Source organism: Nicotiana tomentosiformis, chromosome 11 (genome assembly GCF_000390325.3).
Source record: "Nicotiana tomentosiformis chromosome 11, ASM39032v3, whole genome shotgun sequence".
Classification (NCBI taxonomy): domain Eukaryota; kingdom Viridiplantae; phylum Streptophyta; class Magnoliopsida; order Solanales; family Solanaceae; genus Nicotiana; species Nicotiana tomentosiformis.
Window position 1 is genome coordinate 109,845,379 of NC_090822.1, and position 18,757 is coordinate 109,864,135.

At 38.1% G+C, this 18,757-nt stretch overlaps 2 protein-coding genes across 4 annotated transcripts; one reads left to right on the forward strand and one right to left on the reverse strand.

Annotated features, from left to right (window-relative positions):
• The first annotated feature begins 1,904 nt into the window (after window positions 1-1,904).
• On the forward strand, window positions 1,905-9,309 carry LOC104089031 (4-hydroxy-3-methylbut-2-en-1-yl diphosphate synthase (ferredoxin), chloroplastic). Of its 2 annotated transcripts, none has more exons than XM_070188595.1 (20): window positions 1,905-2,100; window positions 2,962-3,188; window positions 3,606-3,763; window positions 4,244-4,350; window positions 4,435-4,535; window positions 4,619-4,695; window positions 5,192-5,311; window positions 5,407-5,637; window positions 6,095-6,211; window positions 6,302-6,376; window positions 6,457-6,534; window positions 6,685-6,744; window positions 6,842-6,904; window positions 7,076-7,220; window positions 7,310-7,448; window positions 7,678-7,755; window positions 7,841-8,000; window positions 8,080-8,178; window positions 8,277-8,381; window positions 8,935-9,309. In XM_070188595.1, the coding sequence occupies exons 2-20, from the start codon at window positions 2,981-2,983 to the stop codon at window positions 9,034-9,036; spliced, it is 2,223 nt and encodes a 740-aa protein (XP_070044696.1). In that variant the 5' UTR covers window positions 1,905-2,100; window positions 2,962-2,980; the 3' UTR covers window positions 9,037-9,309. The 2 variants fall into 2 exon arrangements, with proteins under 2 accessions (XP_070044696.1, XP_070044697.1); XM_070188596.1 differs by having other exon boundaries at window positions 2,095-2,169.
• A 1,873-nt stretch (window positions 9,310-11,182) lies between these two features.
• Window positions 11,183-12,385, reverse strand: LOC104089030 (arabinogalactan protein 1). 2 transcript variants are annotated; one of them, XM_009593840.4, is made up of 2 exons: window positions 12,230-12,385; window positions 11,183-11,984 (listed from the first exon to the last, which is right to left on the reverse strand). In XM_009593840.4, exon 2 carries the CDS (start codon window positions 11,936-11,938, stop codon window positions 11,402-11,404), a length of 537 nt encoding a protein of 178 aa, XP_009592135.1. In that variant the 5' UTR covers window positions 11,939-11,984; window positions 12,230-12,385; the 3' UTR covers window positions 11,183-11,401. The 2 variants fall into 2 exon arrangements, with proteins under 2 accessions (XP_009592135.1, XP_009592134.1); XM_009593839.4 differs by having other exon boundaries at window positions 12,163-12,260.
• Between the last annotated feature and the right edge of the window lie 6,372 nt (window positions 12,386-18,757).

Genomic DNA, 18,757 nt, shown 5'->3' on the forward strand with positions numbered 1-18,757 from the left:
ACCTTTACGACTCACTTGATAATAAGATATACATAAATTTTTTTGAGGGATTTAAAATGCCCGACGTACATAATTCAAAGTCCAGAGAAATATTTTCAATTAAATTGCAAAGATTTTTGTATGGTCTTAAAGCAATCAGGAAGAATGTGGTATAACCGCCTTAGTAAATATTTATTAAAGGAAGGTTATATAAATGATTCCATTTGTCCATGTGTTTTTATAAAGAAAACAACATCGGAGTTTGTTGTACTTGTCGCATATGTTGATGACATAAACCTTATTGGAACTCCTACAAAACTCCAAAAGGTAATTGATTATTTGAAGAAGGAATTCGAGATGAAAGATCTCGGAAAGACAAAATTATGTCTCGGTTTGCAAATTAAACATTTGGCAAACGAGATTTTTGTTCATCAATCTGCCTACATAGAAAAGGTATTGAAACGGTTTTACATGGATGGAGCACATCCATTAAGTACTCTGATGGTTGTTCGATCATTTGATGTGAATAAGGACCTATTCCGACCTTAAGAAAAGAATGAAGAGCTTCTTGGTCCTGAAGTACTATATCTTAGTGCAATTGGTGCACTAATGTATCTTGCTAACATTACAAGGCCTGACATAACTTTTCAGTTAATGTCTTAGCAAGATATAGCTCTGCTCCTACAAGGAGACATTGGAATGGAATCAAATATATATTGCGGATCTAAAAGGGACTACTGATATGGGCTTATTTTATGGCAATGATTGCAGTCCCGATCTTGTTGGTTATGCTGATGCTGGGTATTTATCTGACCCACACAAGGCTCGATCTCAAACAGGCTATGTGTTTACATGTGGAGGCACTGCAATATCTTGGCGATTGACTAAGTAATCAATCGTGACTACTTCATCTAATCATGCTGAGATAACTGCTATTCATGAAGCAAGTCGAGAATGTGTATGGTTGAGGTCTGTAATATACCTTATTCGAGACAAATGTGGTTTGAAGTGTGACAAACTACCCACAATTTTGTATGAAGACAATGCATCATGCATAGCTCAATTGAAGGGAGGATTCATAAAAGGAGATAGAACAAAGCACATTTCACCCAAATTATTTTTCACACATGATTTTCAAAAGAATGGTGATATCAGTGTGCAACAGATCCGTTCAAGTAATAATATGGCTGATTTGTTCACCAAATCTCTACCGACGTCAACCTTCAAGAAACTAGTGTACAAGATTGGGATGCGAATGCTCAAGAATGTGAATTGATGCTCTCATCTGGAGGAGTTAATACACAGTGTACTCTTTTTCCCTTACAAGGTTTTGTCCCACTGGGTTTTCCTTGCAAGATTTTTAATGAGGCAACCAAAAAGCGTATTCCTAAACATGTGTACTCTTTTTCCTTCACTAGGATTTTTTTAATAAGGTTTTAACGAGGCACATTATCTATGGACATCTAAGGGGGAGTGTTATAAGAAATATCAAATTATGGTGGATGTCTACTCTTACTCCATGATCTTTATCTCAAATGTTTAATGACATATTCAATGACATATTTTCTATGTTTAATGACATATTCAATGACATATTTTTTTCACTTTTCTTACCTATATAAAGGCCTTGTAATAGATAGAAAAATACACACAATTGAAGAAGAAATAAGAATCTATTCTATCTTTCTCCATATATTTCTTAGCTTATTTTTTCTTATTTCATATTGTTACTTTGAATTATATTTTATAACAGAACCAAACTAATTTTGGCGGAGAAAAACTAATACTATAAGCTAAATAGAGGGGGGCAATTATAAAGACATTTACCGGTCCATTACCACTATTTGCAAATTTTAAGTAATTTAATATGGCCACTAAATTTTCATTTAAATGTATATGCCTATGGCCACAAATAAAATAGCAGTACAAAAGATGCTGGACAAGTGTTTCTTGTCTTCATTCACAATTCACTAGCTGTTGCCTAATCTTCTGGACTACTAGTACATTTATATGTTCAATCTTTTCTGAAACCCATTTCATTATAAGTCCTTCTCAATTTCCACCTACCACCAATTCTTTGGCTTCATATTAGTCTAGTCTTGGTTTTTTGACTCTGATTTGGTAAGTAGTACTACCATTCTTGAAAAAAGTTTCAACCTTTTGTAAATTAGTTAGCTGATTATTTTCTTAGTAAGTGTTTGTAGTTTGTATTTTCAGCTGAATATGTTTGAATTGGGTAATTCATATCTTGGTTTGTTTCTTTTTCTATTACACTTTTCTGTTGATTGTGGTTTGGAATTTGGTTAAATAGTTTAAATACTTCAGTTTTATCATAACAGTGATAGATATCAACTGGGTTCAAAAGGGCATAGAAAAAGATTCTTTCTTTGTGGTATATTAGTCTAGTTTTGATTTTGACTGTGACTTGGTGAGTGGTATTATCCTTTAGTCCAGCTATTTTTCTGTTAAACACTGATTTTTTGGAGGAAATTCTTGAAAAAGATTTCAACTTTTTGTAAATTAATTAGGCAGTCCGCAGTCATATTCCTAGTAAGTGTTTATAGTTTGTATTTTCAGCTGATTTTGTTTGAATTAGGCAATTCAATTCTTCTTTTGTTTCTTTTTCTATTACAGTTTTATGTAGATTGTGTTTTGGAATTTTGGTTAAATTGTTTAAAAACTTCAGTTTTATCTCAACAGTGAAAGATATCAACTGGGCTCAGAAGGGTATAGAAAAAGATCATTTCTTTGGGGAATTTTTTTTTTTTGTGTGGTGGTGGTGGTGGTTTGGGGGGGGGGGGGGATGGAGGATGGAGGGAGGTGTGAGTCTTTTCTGCTGGCTAACTGAATTTTAATGAATATTGAGGTGTTATATAGCCAACTCCAACTAGTTTGGAATAGAGGCATAGTAGTGGTAGTTATGGTTTGTTTTGTGTGGCATTTGATGCAAGTTAGATGAGTATTGCTTGTCTTATGTTTCAGGAGTGCGAAGAATTATAAAATGGCGGCAGGAGCTGTTCCAACTTCATTTACAGGCCTGAAGAGCAGGGAAAATGGTGTGGGGTTTGCTAAAAGTTTGGACTTTGTAAGAGTTTCTGACTTACAGAGGGTTAAGTTTCGACGAACCAAGGTTTCTGTGATAAGAAATGCAAATCCTGGTCCAGAAACCATTGAACTTCAGCCTGCGTCCGAAGGGAGTCCACTACTAGGTATTTTTATAAGGCACTAGAAAGCTTCTAGTTGCTTTGTTCTTAAACAGTTTGGAACTTTATAATAAATTTTAGCTTTCAAGGATTTGAATGTTTTATGAAGCTGCAAAACTACTCGAAGGAAAAACAAAGGAGAGATTATTTTATATTGTACAAATCGTTGAGGGTTGGAACGTGTCATAAAAACTGATTTGGAATAAGTTTGTAGCAACTTCTCTTAGATGTTCGACGAGTGAATCATACTGTGCCAATAATGTATCATGGATGCTACTTGTAGGGATTTTAGATTTGGAAATTTGATATCTTTTTTCTTTTTATTTTGTCATCCTACAAAAAACTTCATTTTATATTATGAGTGAAGTAACACATTTGTTGTATTCACTCTCTGATGACTGATGTATCACCCCTTGATAAAAGTTCCCAGGCAAAAGTACTGTGAATCCATACACAAAACTGTCAGAAGAAAGACGTGCACGGTGATGGTTGGGAACGTGGCCATTGGTAGCGAACATCCAATCAGAATTCAGACAATGACTACAACTGATACTAAAGATGTTGCTGCAACAGTAGAACAGGTTCTCCTTCTACTTCACGATTTAAGCGAGTTAGAAGTGGCATCTACTCGTAACTGTGTTTGCTGTGGTATTTATGTTAATCCTTGTTGAATCTGAGTTTCCTTCTTTGTGTATCATAAGGTAATAATGTTTCTGTGCAATAGTAAGTTAATGGTCTAGGTTTGATTTGAATCAATCATTCGAATAGTGTTTTACTCTTGCCATCTAATTCTGAGGAGCTTTTCAAGAGTCCGGTAATATATAGAACCTCATTAAATTTTCGAGAGTCTGCTCTGAAAATTCTCCCGCATCCGAGTTTGGAATTTATTATCAAGCTTTCTACTTGAATCAACCGAACCATTTCCCAGTCCATGAGGCAATTTTTTGGTTTTGAATTGAATAATAATATTCATGTTGTATCTGAACAGGATACCTCTTCAATGCACATGAAAATTTTAAGCCAAGAAAGTTTAGCGCTGATGCTAACTCCTGTTTACACAGGTGATGAAAATAGCTGATGCAGGAGCTGACATAGTTCGAATTACAGTCCAAGGGAAGAAAGAAGCTGATGCATGTTTCGAGATTAAAAATTCTCTGGTGCAAAAGAAGTAGGTCTTAATTTTTATCGATATATCTCAAGATTTGATGGACTTGATGACATATCTTATTTCATCTGTGTTCTGCATATGCAGTTATAACATCCCTCTGGTGGCTGACATTCATTTTGCTCCTCCTATTGCACTTCGAGTTGCGGAGTGCTTTGAAAAAATACGTGTCAATCCTGGAAACTTTGGTATTTCTTCCTCTGTCTACGTGATGGTCTTTTTTGGCAGAGCCAGGAGAATAGCTATGATCTAATCGGTTAATTTCTTTCAGCTGACAGGCGAGCCCAGTTTGAGCAATTAGAGTACACAGAAGAAGACTACCAGAAAGAACTTGAGCATATTGAGGAGGTCAGACTATGCCATACTAGTATAAGAACTACTATATTTTTTGATTTCTAATACATGTAAAGATAATTATTAACCTTTCTATCAATAGTATTTGATAAGCAGCAACATGGTATGAAGTGCTCGTCCTGCAAGTTAGGATGTCTTTTATTTATGTAGTAGTTATTTTCAGTTGATTTTCCCCTTTTTTTCTCCTATAAGGTATGAATCTTATTGATTTAACTATAAGATCCTTTTTATGCACTGTTGAGCAAAAAATAAATATGTGTTCAATATGCTAGCACGGATAACTTTAAACAAGAATTGCTTCTCAAGCTGACGCTGGGTCTATAATAATCCTATATTGGATAATCTGCCTGCTCATTATTCTCGTTTAGCAAGGAATTTTCCCTTTTATTACGGGAGCATATTCTTGGACAAAATTTAGTCCTCCATTATGAAGCCCAGCCAGTCTATCTCTTTGCTGAGTCTAATCCATTTTTGCTTTGAAATGGTTCAGGTTTTTACACCATTGGTGGAAAAATGTAAAAAGTATGGACGTGCAATACGTATTGGAACTAACCACGGGAGCCTTTCAGATCGAATTATGAGCTATTATGGGGACTCACCTAGGGGAATGGTGAGCAGTAACTGAATTACTTATCTAGAATATTCTGTTCTAGTCATTGTTGTTGTATTCTTTAATTACTTTGTATCATCTAAATGTGTTAACAGGTTGAATCAGCATTTGAGTTTGCAAGAATTTGTCGAAAGTTGGACTTCCACAATTTCGTCTTCTCAATGAAAGCTAGCAATCCAGTAGTCATGGTTCAGGCGTATCGTCTTCTTGTAGCTGAGATGTATGTTCAGGGATGGGATTATCCTTTACACTTGGGAGTTACTGAAGCTGGTGAAGGTGAGGATGGAAGGATGAAGTCTGCAATCGGTATTGGCACACTTCTTCAGGTACACTTTTGGAATTCCGGATGAGTAACAGTAAAAGCTGAGCATCTTGTTGAAAGTAACATCTTTATTCTTTTGGTTCCAGCTTCATTTAGACAAGTTTTCTAGGTACACCAGATATTTTTGTACTCACTGATACATATTCATTGATTCAAGCAATAAGGTATTTACTGTCAAAAGGAAATAAAGCAAGAATATATTTGTTATATTATGCTAATCAGAAGACGTAATTAAGCTAGAAGCTAGAATCTGCTCAATTAGAGCGGCTTCAAAAATATGTACTTGTGATTTATCACATTGGAATTTTAAAAGCTAAAGTGTGTTCATGCGAGCAAATTACTACGATAAGGTAATCTAGTCTCATACAAGCATCCTCATTTTCTTGAAATGCTTGCTGTGGCTTTATCATCATAAATGTATTGCTCGACTCTCTAAAGAAGAAAAGTTTCTATTCATGCAGGATGGTCTGGGTGATACAATAAGGGTTTCCCTAACTGAACCTCCAGAGGAGGAGATAGATCCCTGTCGACGATTGGCAAACCTTGGAAAGAGAGCAGCTGAGCTTCAACAAGGAGTGGTAGTGTTTTCATCACACATTATTGCTTATGAGTGTGCTTTAAGACCTTAAGTTTTGACAATGTAGTAAAATTTCTACTTCCTTTATCAGGCCCCTTTTGAAGAAAAGAACAGACGTTATTTTGACTTTCAACGTCGGTCAGGGGAATTGCCAGCTCAAAAGGAGGTCAGTTTTAAAACCTGAGCGGATTTGCTATATGAGGCTGCATTTTGTGAAGCAAACAAATGTTTTGATTTTTATAACAGGGTGATGAAGTAGACTACAGAGGGGTGTTGCATCGAGATGGTTCTGTTCTCATGTCTGTTTCTTTGGATCAATTGAAGGTCTTATCTAGCACTTCTCTAAGAATAACTTGTAATATATGATTCTACTAATCGATTTTATTACATGCTAATTTTTGTGAATTTTCTAGCCACAATTGTTTTCTTTATTTTATCTTCCCTGAAAAATAGCCTCATACTTTGGTTTTGCAGACCCCTGAACTTCTGTACAGATCATTAGCGGCAAAGCTTGTCGTTGGCATGCCATTTAAGGTCTAATTCTACTGTTTTCATTGCACTGTGTACTAGAACCAATTCTTCTCTAGATGTGCACTGTCTTTGTGCTAAATTATAATCAGCGTCAATTCAGGATCTGGCAACTGTGGACTCAATCCTGTTGAGGGAACTTCCACCAGTAGATGATAAAGATTCTGTAAGGACCCTTATGTGTTCTATGTAGTAATTTAAGTATCTAAGTTATTTTTGATGATGCTCGGACTAATATGTGAAATTTAGCATTTCTACTGCAGATTATTTTGCTCGATCCCTTTTGTTTATTGAAACTGTGAGAATGACTTGATTGTGTTTATTGCACCATGAACAGCGCCTAGCTCTCAAAAGATTGGTTGACATAAGCATGGGAGTCATTACTCCTCTGTCGGAGCAATTGACAAAGCCGTTATCTAATGCCATGGTATTGGTTACTCTGAAGGAGTTATTTGGTGGTGCTCAAAAGCTTCTTCCAGAAGGTGTGAGGATCATAATAGTTTTTTAAGTTCTTTGAATTAATCATATTCCAAAAGTTTAGTAATCAGGCTAGACTGGGAACCTTCTTCAGGTACAAGATTGGTTGTGTATGTGCGTGGTGATGAATCAAAAGATGAGTTGGAAATCCTAAAGAGCACTGATGTTACTATGATTCTTCATAATCTCCCATATACAGAAGAAAAAATTGGCAGAGTTCATGCAGCCAGGAGGTATGTTGCATTTGTATCGAAAATAATCAAGTTCTCTTTTGGTAAAGTGGTTACCACTTACCAGTTATCCTTGATGGGGCCTAATCAATATGACATACATGTACTTACGTATCTTACTTGTATAAGCTTTCTTAAAGGCAGACATTACGAGAGGAAACATACTTAGCCGCTGCATTTTCATGTCTCTAATTTTTTGACTCTGATAACCTGAAAATATCTGCTGTTGCAGGCTTTTTGAGTATCTCTCTGAAAATTCATTGAACTTTCCCGTAATTCATCACATACACTTTCCCAGTGATACCCACAGGTATGGTAAATCAGACATTACTTACCTACAATCAGATATGTGGAGGTTATTTAGAATTTAGCTTATGAAAATTTCAACATGACAGGGATGATTTAGTGATTGGTGCCGGGGCAAATGCAGGAGCTCTTCTAGTAGATGGGCTCGGAGATGGTATTCTCTTGGAAGCTCCAGATCAGGATTTTGATTTTCTCAGAAATACATCTTTCAATTTGCTTCAAGGTTGCAGAATGCGGAACACTAAAACGGTAATGGGAAGTGAAAATATAAAGCAACAATCTGAACCAATTTATAGTAACATGATTTATTTCCATATTACCCTTTCAGGAGTACGTATCATGCCCATCGTGTGGCAGAACTTTATTTGATCTTCAAGAGATAAGTGCTCAAATAAGGGAGAAGACGTCACACTTGCCCGGTGTTTCAGTAATTACGCGACCCTAATGCTTACTGTCATTGGATTTCTTAAGTTTCTTAGTATATTAATGAAATGGCTTGTGTTGTGTCGTCACTTTCCTTTTCAGATTGCCATCATGGGTTGCATTGTGAATGGACCTGGGGAGATGGCTGATGCTGACTTTGGATATGTTGGTGGTGCTCCTGGGAAGATTGACCTTTACGTCGGCAAGGTACCAAGCTTTGATTTCCCTTATTTTATTAATGCTCTTCACAACTAAGAACTTCATTGCGAGTAACCTAGTAAGATGCATCTGGCTTGCACTATTCATATAATGTTAGAACAGAAAGAAAATTTAAGACAAAAATGTCTTGAAGTACAAAAAGTGCGAGGGGACAATGCCTCTTCAGCCAACATACTGGCCTAAAAGATAATCAAAACTAGATGCACATAGTCTACAAGGTTGTTATTATCCCCCAACTGAAAATACCTACATAGCAATTAGTCTCCTATAATCCATGTTGCTCGGACTCTCCGAGAATGTGTCGGATCCTACAAAAGTAGTGTATTTTGGAGAGTCCGGGCAACATAGCCTATGATTCCTTAAATGCATTGGTAGTATCACCACTAGCAAGAAGCAAAACAAATCTATGAGCCACTGTGCATGGTCAGATTATTAATGAAATACAATATAAAGAAAACCAAAACAAAATTTGCTAGCTTTCAAATTTTGTACTACTTGTGACTAATATGTTTCAATAACTGGTAAACTAAATTTCTACCAGACGGTTGTAAAACGCGGTATTCAAATGGAGCATGCAACAGATGCCTTGATCCAGCTAATTAAAGATAACGGTCGTTGGGTGGATCCTCCTAAGGAGGAGTAAGATCAACTGGAAGAGTTTGACAGATGGAACTGGGAGGGAGGGAGGGAGGTCAAGATACAGTTGCATTGTAAATGCAGATTCTAGCACCTGATAATAATACAGCATTAGCCAACTCCAGAGAGCTGCCATTTCCAAGCAGCTGAGATGTAGCTTTTATGTTGTAGAATCTAGTACATGCATGCAAATGCAGAATATGATTATTCATGTATTGATCAATTCTAGTTACCAGTCCCCTTCTTGGGAATCTAGTAATAGGCTATATCATCGTTCATTGTTGACCAATCTACATAGTGAGGGCAGCACGGTGCACGAAGCATCCCGCATGGTCAAGGGAAGGGCCGCACCCTAAGGGGTGTGCTGTAGACAGTCTACCCTAATACAAGCATTAGTGACTGTTTCCACGGTTCGAACCCGTGACCTATAGGTTACACGGAGATAACTTTTACTGTTACTCTAACGCTCCTCTCCAACCAATCTGCATAGTATGGATAACAAATGAGTTTTAAGTTTTATTCGCAAGAATCTATATACAAAATCAGCTAGAGTGAGTGTCTATGCCAATCATGGTAGCTTGAACAATATGGTAGTTAACATGTTATAATTGGTCAGTTACATTAATATGCAAATATCTTATATGGTCAGCGGATAAACTTACATTTATATATAAAAAAATTATCATCTGTTGTCTTTTAGTCTTAGTTTTCATTTTCTAAAAGCAAATTTTCCGGTGGGTTGCACAGTATAAATATTATATCTTGTAAACACAAGTCAATTAATTTTTCACACATTTTTTGTAAAAGTTAATTAATTTAAATCATTTACTATGGTAAGCAAATAAAATATTCAACGATATCTAAAAATGATCTGCTAAACAAAAATGATAAACTTCAACGAAAACAGATTATGGGAATTAGCTAATTGGGGCAATCCCTTTGTGTAAGATATACTACTTATTATGTGCACACTTCTCTCTTTCTTTTTGATTAAGCATTAGAAAGATATTGCATATTAAGTAAAGATCAACATCCTCTAATTAGTGTATACGTACATTATATGAGATTTAAACATTAAGAAATCTACTTTTAACTGCACGACTCTTCCTTCAGATCTGAGTTGGCTCAAACAAAAAATTCAGTATAGACAAAACTGTGATGCCTATTCGATTCCACATGCTTATTAATTGTACTTTGGCCCATGTTAATTACATATATATAATGATCTGTCAAGTGGCGAAGCTAGAAAATATTTTAAGGGTGTTCAAACTTGTACAAGAAAAATAAAAATTGTGGAGAGTGAAGCTCGAACCCGCGCCCATGAGGCCCTCTTGACCACCCTTTGCCACTGAGTTATGAATCTTCATTGTTGCAAGGGTATTCAATATGTATTAAATGTATGTAAATCCAAAATTTTACCTTTTTACATGGTGTTAATTTTCGACGAAGGGTGGTCTAACACTGTAGCTTCGCACTCATCTGCATGCTTGGCAAATGGCAACTGTCAATAAGGCACTTGGTAATTTGGTATTTACCCTGGAACAAATCTGTACGAGAAACTTCTTTCTGAATCTATATCAGGTTTAGGCAAGTTAGAGGGATTATAAAATACTTAAAAATGAAGATTTTAGAAAACTGTATATTTGCATTAAAACATTCATTAAATATGAACAAATATGAAATTTAGAACCTAATTAACTTGTGATCTTAAACATATCATAAGATTGTTTTTAAATATACCATAATATTATGTATAGAAGTTTTTTCATTAAAGATAAAATAAAAATTTAAAGTAAATTATTTACACATAATAGGAAATGAGGTCATGGATTGGAACATAAACAAAATCGGGGGGAGTATATAAAGAGAGTCAATATTTGCTCAAAGAAGTCAAAGAATTAAAGTTCAAATTTTCAACTTTCCCCAACAAACGCCTTCAATGAACAGATTCCAGAAGAATACGTTAAAAGTTTATACGGAGCTAAATGCAACGCTTCCTTTATTCTAGAGTATTAGTGTTTGTCTCCTTTTAAATATACCATTGTATTAAACAGGGATTAGAAAAACAAAAATTTATGATTCATGATTCAAAAATAGTAAAATTGAATTGTATGTAACAGCAACAGCAGAAAGCGCAAATAATCAAACTAAAATTTCCCAACAATTAGTCGATAACCAATAATCGAGAATCAAAATTTCTAAAAAATAAAGAAACTCAAAAAGGTCTCTTATTCAGTGAATAAAGAATCAAAAAAATATAGTAATACTAATGAAATTCTCCTCCAAACTCCCGAATGCTACAAATCTATTCATGAATATAAACACAATATTACGTATAGCAATGTGATATATACTATGAAGGATGCAATTACTCAAAGAAAGTCTGATCTCCTGGCAGCGTAACCGAACTGTGCTCGTCGGATATTCTGCCTACGCTTCTTGTAAACCAATGCACCCAGACCTACAACACACGCCGCCGCGATCACTCCGATTGCTACTCCTGCCTTCTTCCCGCCGTTCATTCCATCGCCAGACGACGACTCATTCGCCTCCGCAGTACTCTCGTGGCTTATATCACTCGCAACTACGTCACTCGGTGCCGGAGCAGGAGAAGGAGACGGAGATTCATTCGACGTAGCATCGTCGTCGGCTTCGCCTGGGGATGGCGCCGGAGCAGAATCAGGAGAGCGATCTGTTGGCGGAGGCGATGGAGGAGAACTGATCACATCTGCTAAAGGTGACGGTGCTGGACTTTCAGGAGCCGCAGAGGTTGGCGGTGGAGAAACTACATCTCCGCCGGCTTCCGGTGCCGGACTCGGCGAACTTTCTGGCGTATCTGCACAAATACAGTGTTGTATAGACAAAACCGCAAAGAGAAGCGTGACAGAGAGTACGCGAAGCGTCGCCATTGCCAATAATTAAAATCGTCGTCCTTTTTCACACTTTTCGAAAGATCTGCAATATCAAAAGTTTGGATAATCAAAGCACAAGTGATTAACAATTTAATGATGCAATAGAAAAATGCAGATCAGGAGATAAATAGAGGCAGTTAGTGTGAAATTGAAGTTGTAAGGCTGCGAACTGCGAAGAGTAAAATGAAGTTAAAGGCGGTTGACAAAAGCATGTTACTTACTTGCTTTCGTGGCCGCGTAGAGAGAGAAAGAGAAAAAGGAAGAGAGAGAGAGAGAGTGTGTGTGTACCTATAGAAGCGTGAAGAGAACGTGAATGAGATTGACGAAGACGGCGGATCCGGTATAACTTATATTAATGACTAAATTAAGGGAAGGTTCTGGACTTTGTTGGTTGCGTGAATATGAATGAGAGAGAAGTGGAGATGACCTTCGTTCCTTTGTTTGTTTGTTCAGAAAGCGTTTGCTTAAAATAGGACGTTCTACTTTATAATAATTGAGAAAAAACCACAGATGTTGAATTTAATTTGTCTAGTACTTTAAACTAAAAGTCCAACTTAATGAGATGGAAAAGATGAAAGTTAATCCTCTAAATATTGAGATGACTCATGCATGATACAACTAACTTCAACTAGCTTGACATAAAAGTATAATTAACTGTCATTGGACATAATTAAATAATTCTGCTTCGGTATTTTTAAATACTGAATTTGAATGTTTTGCATGCACTTGTTCGGTCGTGAGTATATTAAAAATTCAGTATTTAAATTTCTATTAAAATATTGATGTTGATTTGAAGGTGCATTGTGAAATGTTTATTTTCACTATGTTTACCCGTAATACGGTACAATGAATTTATATGTGCTTTCTATACAAGTGAACTAATTTGATTCTGAAATAATGCAATAATTGAAGAAATATACAATACTTAGCCTTAAAATGTAGATGAAACAGCAGGGATGACAGTTCCGGGAATAAGGTTTTCGGGCACAACAATGATGAGATAAAAAAGGGAAAAAGTAAGATTGTATTAAGCTTTGTATAGAATGTAGTGTAAGTTTAACCAGAAAATTCGTATCCTTTACAATGATAACTGGGCTCATTATTTATAGTTGTATCTACGGAAGGAGGTCCTAGGATCATGCCCTCCTTTAATGTCAATTATGAGGGTCATTGATGAACATGTAACGGTGAACATAAATGCCAAATTCTCTATAACGGGCCGTCGCTCTTAATGCTGCAGAATATTCCTTATTAAAAGCTACCGGGCGCATAGCATTTAATACACCTTTATGAACGTAATCCCTTCCGGCGATAAGCGAAATGGCTGCGTTCGGTTTTCGGCCATCCTCGTCTTGGGTTCCACGTGTCTTTCCCTTAGATGACCACGTGTCATATCATATTTCACCATATATAAATAGTCCCCCTGCTTTTCGGTGACATAACTTTGTGTTACCGGAAAGTTGGTAGAAATATTTTTTTGGCGGGAATTACTATAACTCCCTCTGAAGGCTTCTGATGGTTGATTAGACGCACGTCTCTCTGCATTTAATGCCCCGAACATGCGTCATCCCACGATTCAGCACAGCTTTTGCCGATTATCGAGGTAATCATGGCCATGAATTTAGCCACCAAAATTTACTTATACGCATCATTCTTTTCCTTTGCACTTCATAATTTCTTGAGCTTCTGATTTGCATCTTTGTTCCCCATCCTTTCTCTAATTCTCTTCAAACAAAAACATTTTCCTTCTTCTTATTCAATGGCTTCTTTCTCCAAGTGTGCCAGTTCTTCAAAGAACAAGAATAAAGCCGAGGACTCTGCTCCTCCAACGTTGGGTTCCATCATCCCAAGAAGACTCAGTACCACAAATGACTTTGAAGAGAAATTCCCTACTGCTAACCCTCGTACATGGGCTGTTAGTAGGTACCCTTCTTTTATTTGTCCTTCTAGTATTCTTGCTGTGAAGGAAGACTACCGCTGCCATGAGTTGGATATCATTTCTCCTTATCTATTGGAGGGAGTGACCCTTCCCAAGGAAGGTTTTACATACTTTTACACGTATCCTTTTACTTTGGATGCGTTTTCTTTGAGTGGGGACCAAAATTTTCTGTGGGGGTATGATAAACCTCTGCAAACATGGTCACCATGATTTGTTAACTAGCATGGATAATGATAATGACTGTGGGTGGACAGAACGATTTGTTGCAGTTGCTACTAATAATATCATTCCGATAATGGTTTCATCCTTTCCTACCGCTTGGAACCGCACTCGTAAGATCTTTATTTAATATATTTTCTTTCACCAAATATTCTTCTATGGCCGTATCGACTCTTCACACTTCACATGTTTCAGCAACTCGATGGATCTCACCGGTGGTGGAAGGCTTGGACCGGTGGGTTCAGAAGATCTTGGACGTCACGATGCCCGAAACTCGTTTGTGGAAAGAACTGGCCCTTAAATATGGGTGGAAGGCCAAATATTATAATAATTTTAACTTACCTTGCTTCCATTATTTTTTGTATATGGAGAACTTGGTCGAACCCTTCTGACTTGTTCATGAAATTAGGTCTACATGCGGGTTCTGTTGTTGTCCCTGAGGAGGATGTCTTGGCTGATCCTGCTGATGCAATGAGGCTGCTTCAGGAGGAGCTTACTCGAACAGGTGGCTCCGGGCCTGCTTTAAGAACAGATGCTTCTTTATGAAGTCCCCGGATGGAGGACAAACAACCAAAGAGAAGACGTTCCTCTGCAGCCGGGGAAAAGAATAAGAGAGCGAGGACCGATACCCCCGATCATCTCCGGTAGCGATGATGATTGGCCCTCCTTCCGGGCCGGTCATAGACACTGTATCGATTGACGATGACGAAGAAGCTAGTGATGATGGAGCTTCTTTACATAGAAGACAATGATCCTCACCATCTCAACAGGATGCTCGACCTGTTGAGAGAGTTACACCAACCGAGGACGATGCCTCGATACTTTGGGAAGAGTTTGATTTGGTAGATAATGTCAACTCCCATTTTCGGGCCCTAATTATTGTGTCCGGTATTGTGGGGCTGAGTACCGGATCCCTGCCATTGTTGGTTGGCGTGCATCCATCCACCAACACTGCATTTGATGCAATTGTTTCTCACCATTCGACTCCATCAACTTTATCTCCGCCTTCACAACACCAGCAACTGCTACATCATTTTCACCTTCATCCACTCTTCCACCAGCAACTGCTACATCATCTCCGCCGGTCGCACCTGACCATGGAGAGGGTGTTCCTCTTCCCAGTCCCCGGTTTATGGGAATTTGGGGAAAAATTATGCTGCCCCTTCTGAAGATCCATAAAGGAGGAGGAACGTTACTCTTTCGGTCTTTACCAGATGCAACTTGCTATCCCGGCCGGTGCAGCTTGCTAATTATCTGAAGCCAAAAAGACTGTAAAAAGATTCAACCACTCTCGGGGGAGTGTTTGTTGAACAATGCCATGCACAATGCCACATCGATGTGTTGCTTTCTTCCTTTGTTATTTCTTCTACTTTTGTATGATTGTATTCTAAGTTTTACTTCTTCTTGTTTTGTAGGCCAACTTTCTTGCTTCTGAGGGCCTTCAGAGGTTGATTCGTGAGAAGGAGGAACTTACTTCTGAACGGAATCAGCTTTTGGTGGAATGGGACCAAACTATTCTCCGCCTGTCGGAACTGAAAACCAAAGCTACTGAGGTCATTGTTTTGGAGACTCGTTTGCAGTAAAGCGAGCAAGAAGTGGTAACCCTTAGCCAAAAAATTAGCCCTCTGAGGGTTAGATTTGATGAAGCCAATGCCAAATGGGCTGAAGTCCAGAATGCCGTTCTTGCTGCAACCGAGTGCGAGGCTGCTACTGCCGAAAAAGTGACTAACTTAGAAGCAGCCTTGAACTCCAAAATCGAAGAGCTTGCTGCTGTGAGGGCGAAACATGCCTAGTTAGAAGATAAGTACAGGAAAACAATCGAGCATAATAGGTTCTTTAGTTCAACTGTCCGCGACATTGATGCCAGCCTCAAATCTGTTAGGTCCGCCTGGGAAAACCTTTGTGCCGAGATAATCCAACTCAAACAAGAACTCAAGCACTGGGAGGCTTTCCTCGTTGTTGAAAAAACTTACGCCATGTACAACATGAGGAGAAAAATTCTTGGAAGAGGTCAAAGCTGATGTCATTGATTTTGATGCCAAAATTGCTAAGGCACGCGAGCTTGAGTTAGCTGCTAAAAGTGGACTCTCATCGAGGTCTGATGTACCTGGACCTTCTGGTTCTGGTTCCGAGTTTTCGGGAACTGAAGAAGAATCAGAATATGATGATGCTGAAGGCCAAACTGATGAAAATGTTGAGCCATAGGTGGACCCACCTACTTCTCCCGAGGATGCAGACACTTCTCTTCCACCTGGTTCCGGAGACACTGCAGTTTAGCTTTTCTTTTTCCCCATTTTTTACTTCTACCATTTTGGCATGTTCTTTTAAATAAAGACACATTTCTGCTCAAGTATTATTTGAGTCTTACTTTCTTTTGAAAGTCTATGCAAGTCTTTAACCTTTGCATTTGCTTAATAATTTTGTGCACGTTTTTCTGTTCGCATTTTACTATGTGTAGTCTTGGATGCATTTTTCTCGAAGCACTTTGGTTTCTAGTATTATCCCTTTTACGTGAGGATTTCTATAAATATTTGCGCAAGTTTACTTTTTGCGTCCTTTCGTTTATGTCTTCGGGTGTATTTTTCCTCGAAGGAATTTTGATTCCGGGCACAAATTCTTCCGAAACCAACCTTTTAACGCGAGAGTTTTCATAAGAGAGGGCCCTCTTATGTTTACAGTGCTCTAGAAGAGGACGTCTTTTGTTCATTACAACACTAACATTTGAAGTACTTGTTTAACTTTCAAATGACAAAGTTAGCTCATCAATTAAACAAGAGACAAGTTAAAAATAAAAGGATTTAATTTCATATAATTCCTTCTATTTTCAAAAATACACAAGCATTTATTATGCTAAGAAATTGCCATTACTTGTGGCTAGCATTTATTATGCTAAAAAGAAATTGCCATTACTTGTGGCTATCTTGTACAACTTGTTTCTACGAGGCTGACTGCGCAGTCCCCGATCTCGATGATGCATTTGGTTTCCGGATTTTCATTTTTCGGTTGACGTGGCAGTCAATGTTGTCGTATTCTCATATCATTCCCCTTTTCACCTAATGTTCGAATGCGAAGAAAGTGAATTGGAACATTGGAAGTCTTGTGTCTTCAAAGATTCCACCAATGAATTGCTAGATAATCCTTAACTCGGCAACATACCTTACTTCTCCTTAAGAATCCATGCTATCGAGCGAAAGAATATCTAACAATCCTCTAGTGGTTTGTGCTCGTGAACGGTCTCTGTTCGGTAGCAAACTTAACTTTATAGTGGGAATTTGCTACAGAACCAAAGATTATATAACCGTCCCCGAGTGGAAACTTGTTTGTTTGCCTTGCTATCAAAGGTCTTATTATTGTTATCTTCGTAGTATGCTTTCTATCGCTACCTCATTAAAAGCCTTGCCAGAAAAATCCAATTAGGACAAAACTAAATGAAGGGAAAAAGAGTGCAACATATACTTTCCGCTTGAATAATGTTCATTAACAATAATATCTTTTGAGGTGTGCCACGTTCCAGTTGCTAGGCAACTTGTCTCCATTCTAGTTCTCCAACTTGTATGAACCTTTCCCGGTGATAGCTGAAATCTAGTAGGGACCTTCCCACGCTGGACCTAGCTTCCCCGCGTTGAGCTCCCAGATATTTTGGGTTACTTTCCTCATAACCAAATCTCCTAGTTTGAAATAACGGAGGTTGGCTCTTCAATTATAATATCACTCTATTCTCTTCTTTTGAGCTGGCATTCTTACACGCGCCAAGTCCCTGCGTTCATCGAGCAGTTCCAAGTTGATTAATATTGCTTCGTTGTTCGATTCTTCATATGCCCGATAACGAGAACAAACTGTTCTCCACCTGTCGGAACTGGAAACCAAAGCTATTGAGATCGTTGTTTTGGAGGCTCGTGTGCAGCAAAGTGAGCAAGAAGTGGTAATCCTTAGCTAAGAAATTGGCCCGCTGAGGGTTAGGTTTGATGAAGCCAAGGCCAAATGGGTTGAAGTTTAGGATGTCGTTCTTGCTGCAACCGAGCACGAGGCTGCTACTGCCGAAAAAGTGACTGACTTAGAAGCAGCCTTGAACTACAAAATCAAAGAGCTTGCTGTTGTGAGGGCGAAACATGCCTAGTTAGAAGAGAAGTACAGGAAAACTATCGTGCATAATAGGCTCTTTAGTTCAACTGTCCGCGACCTTGATGTCAGCCTCAAATCTGTTAGGTCCGCCTGGGAAAACATTTCTGCCAAGATAATCCAACTCAAAGAAGAACTCAAGCGCCGAGAGGCTTCCCTCGTTGTTGAAAAAACTTACGCCATGTACAACATAAGGAGAAAAATCTTGGAAGAGGTCAAAGCTGATGTCATCGATTTTGATGCCGAAATTGCTAAGGCACGCGAGCTTGAGTTAGCTGCTAAAAGTGGACTCCCATCGAGGTCTGATGTACCTGGACCTTCTGGTTCTGGTTTCGAGTTTTTGGGAACTGAAGAAGAATCAGAAGATGATGATGCAGAAGGACAAACTGATGAAAATGTTGAGCCATCGGTGGACCCACCTACTTCTCCCGGGGATGCGTACAATTCTCTTCCTCCTGGTTCCGGAGACACTGCAGTTTAGCTTTCTTTTTTCCCATTTTGTACTTATACCGTTTTGGCACGTTCTTGTAAATAAGGAC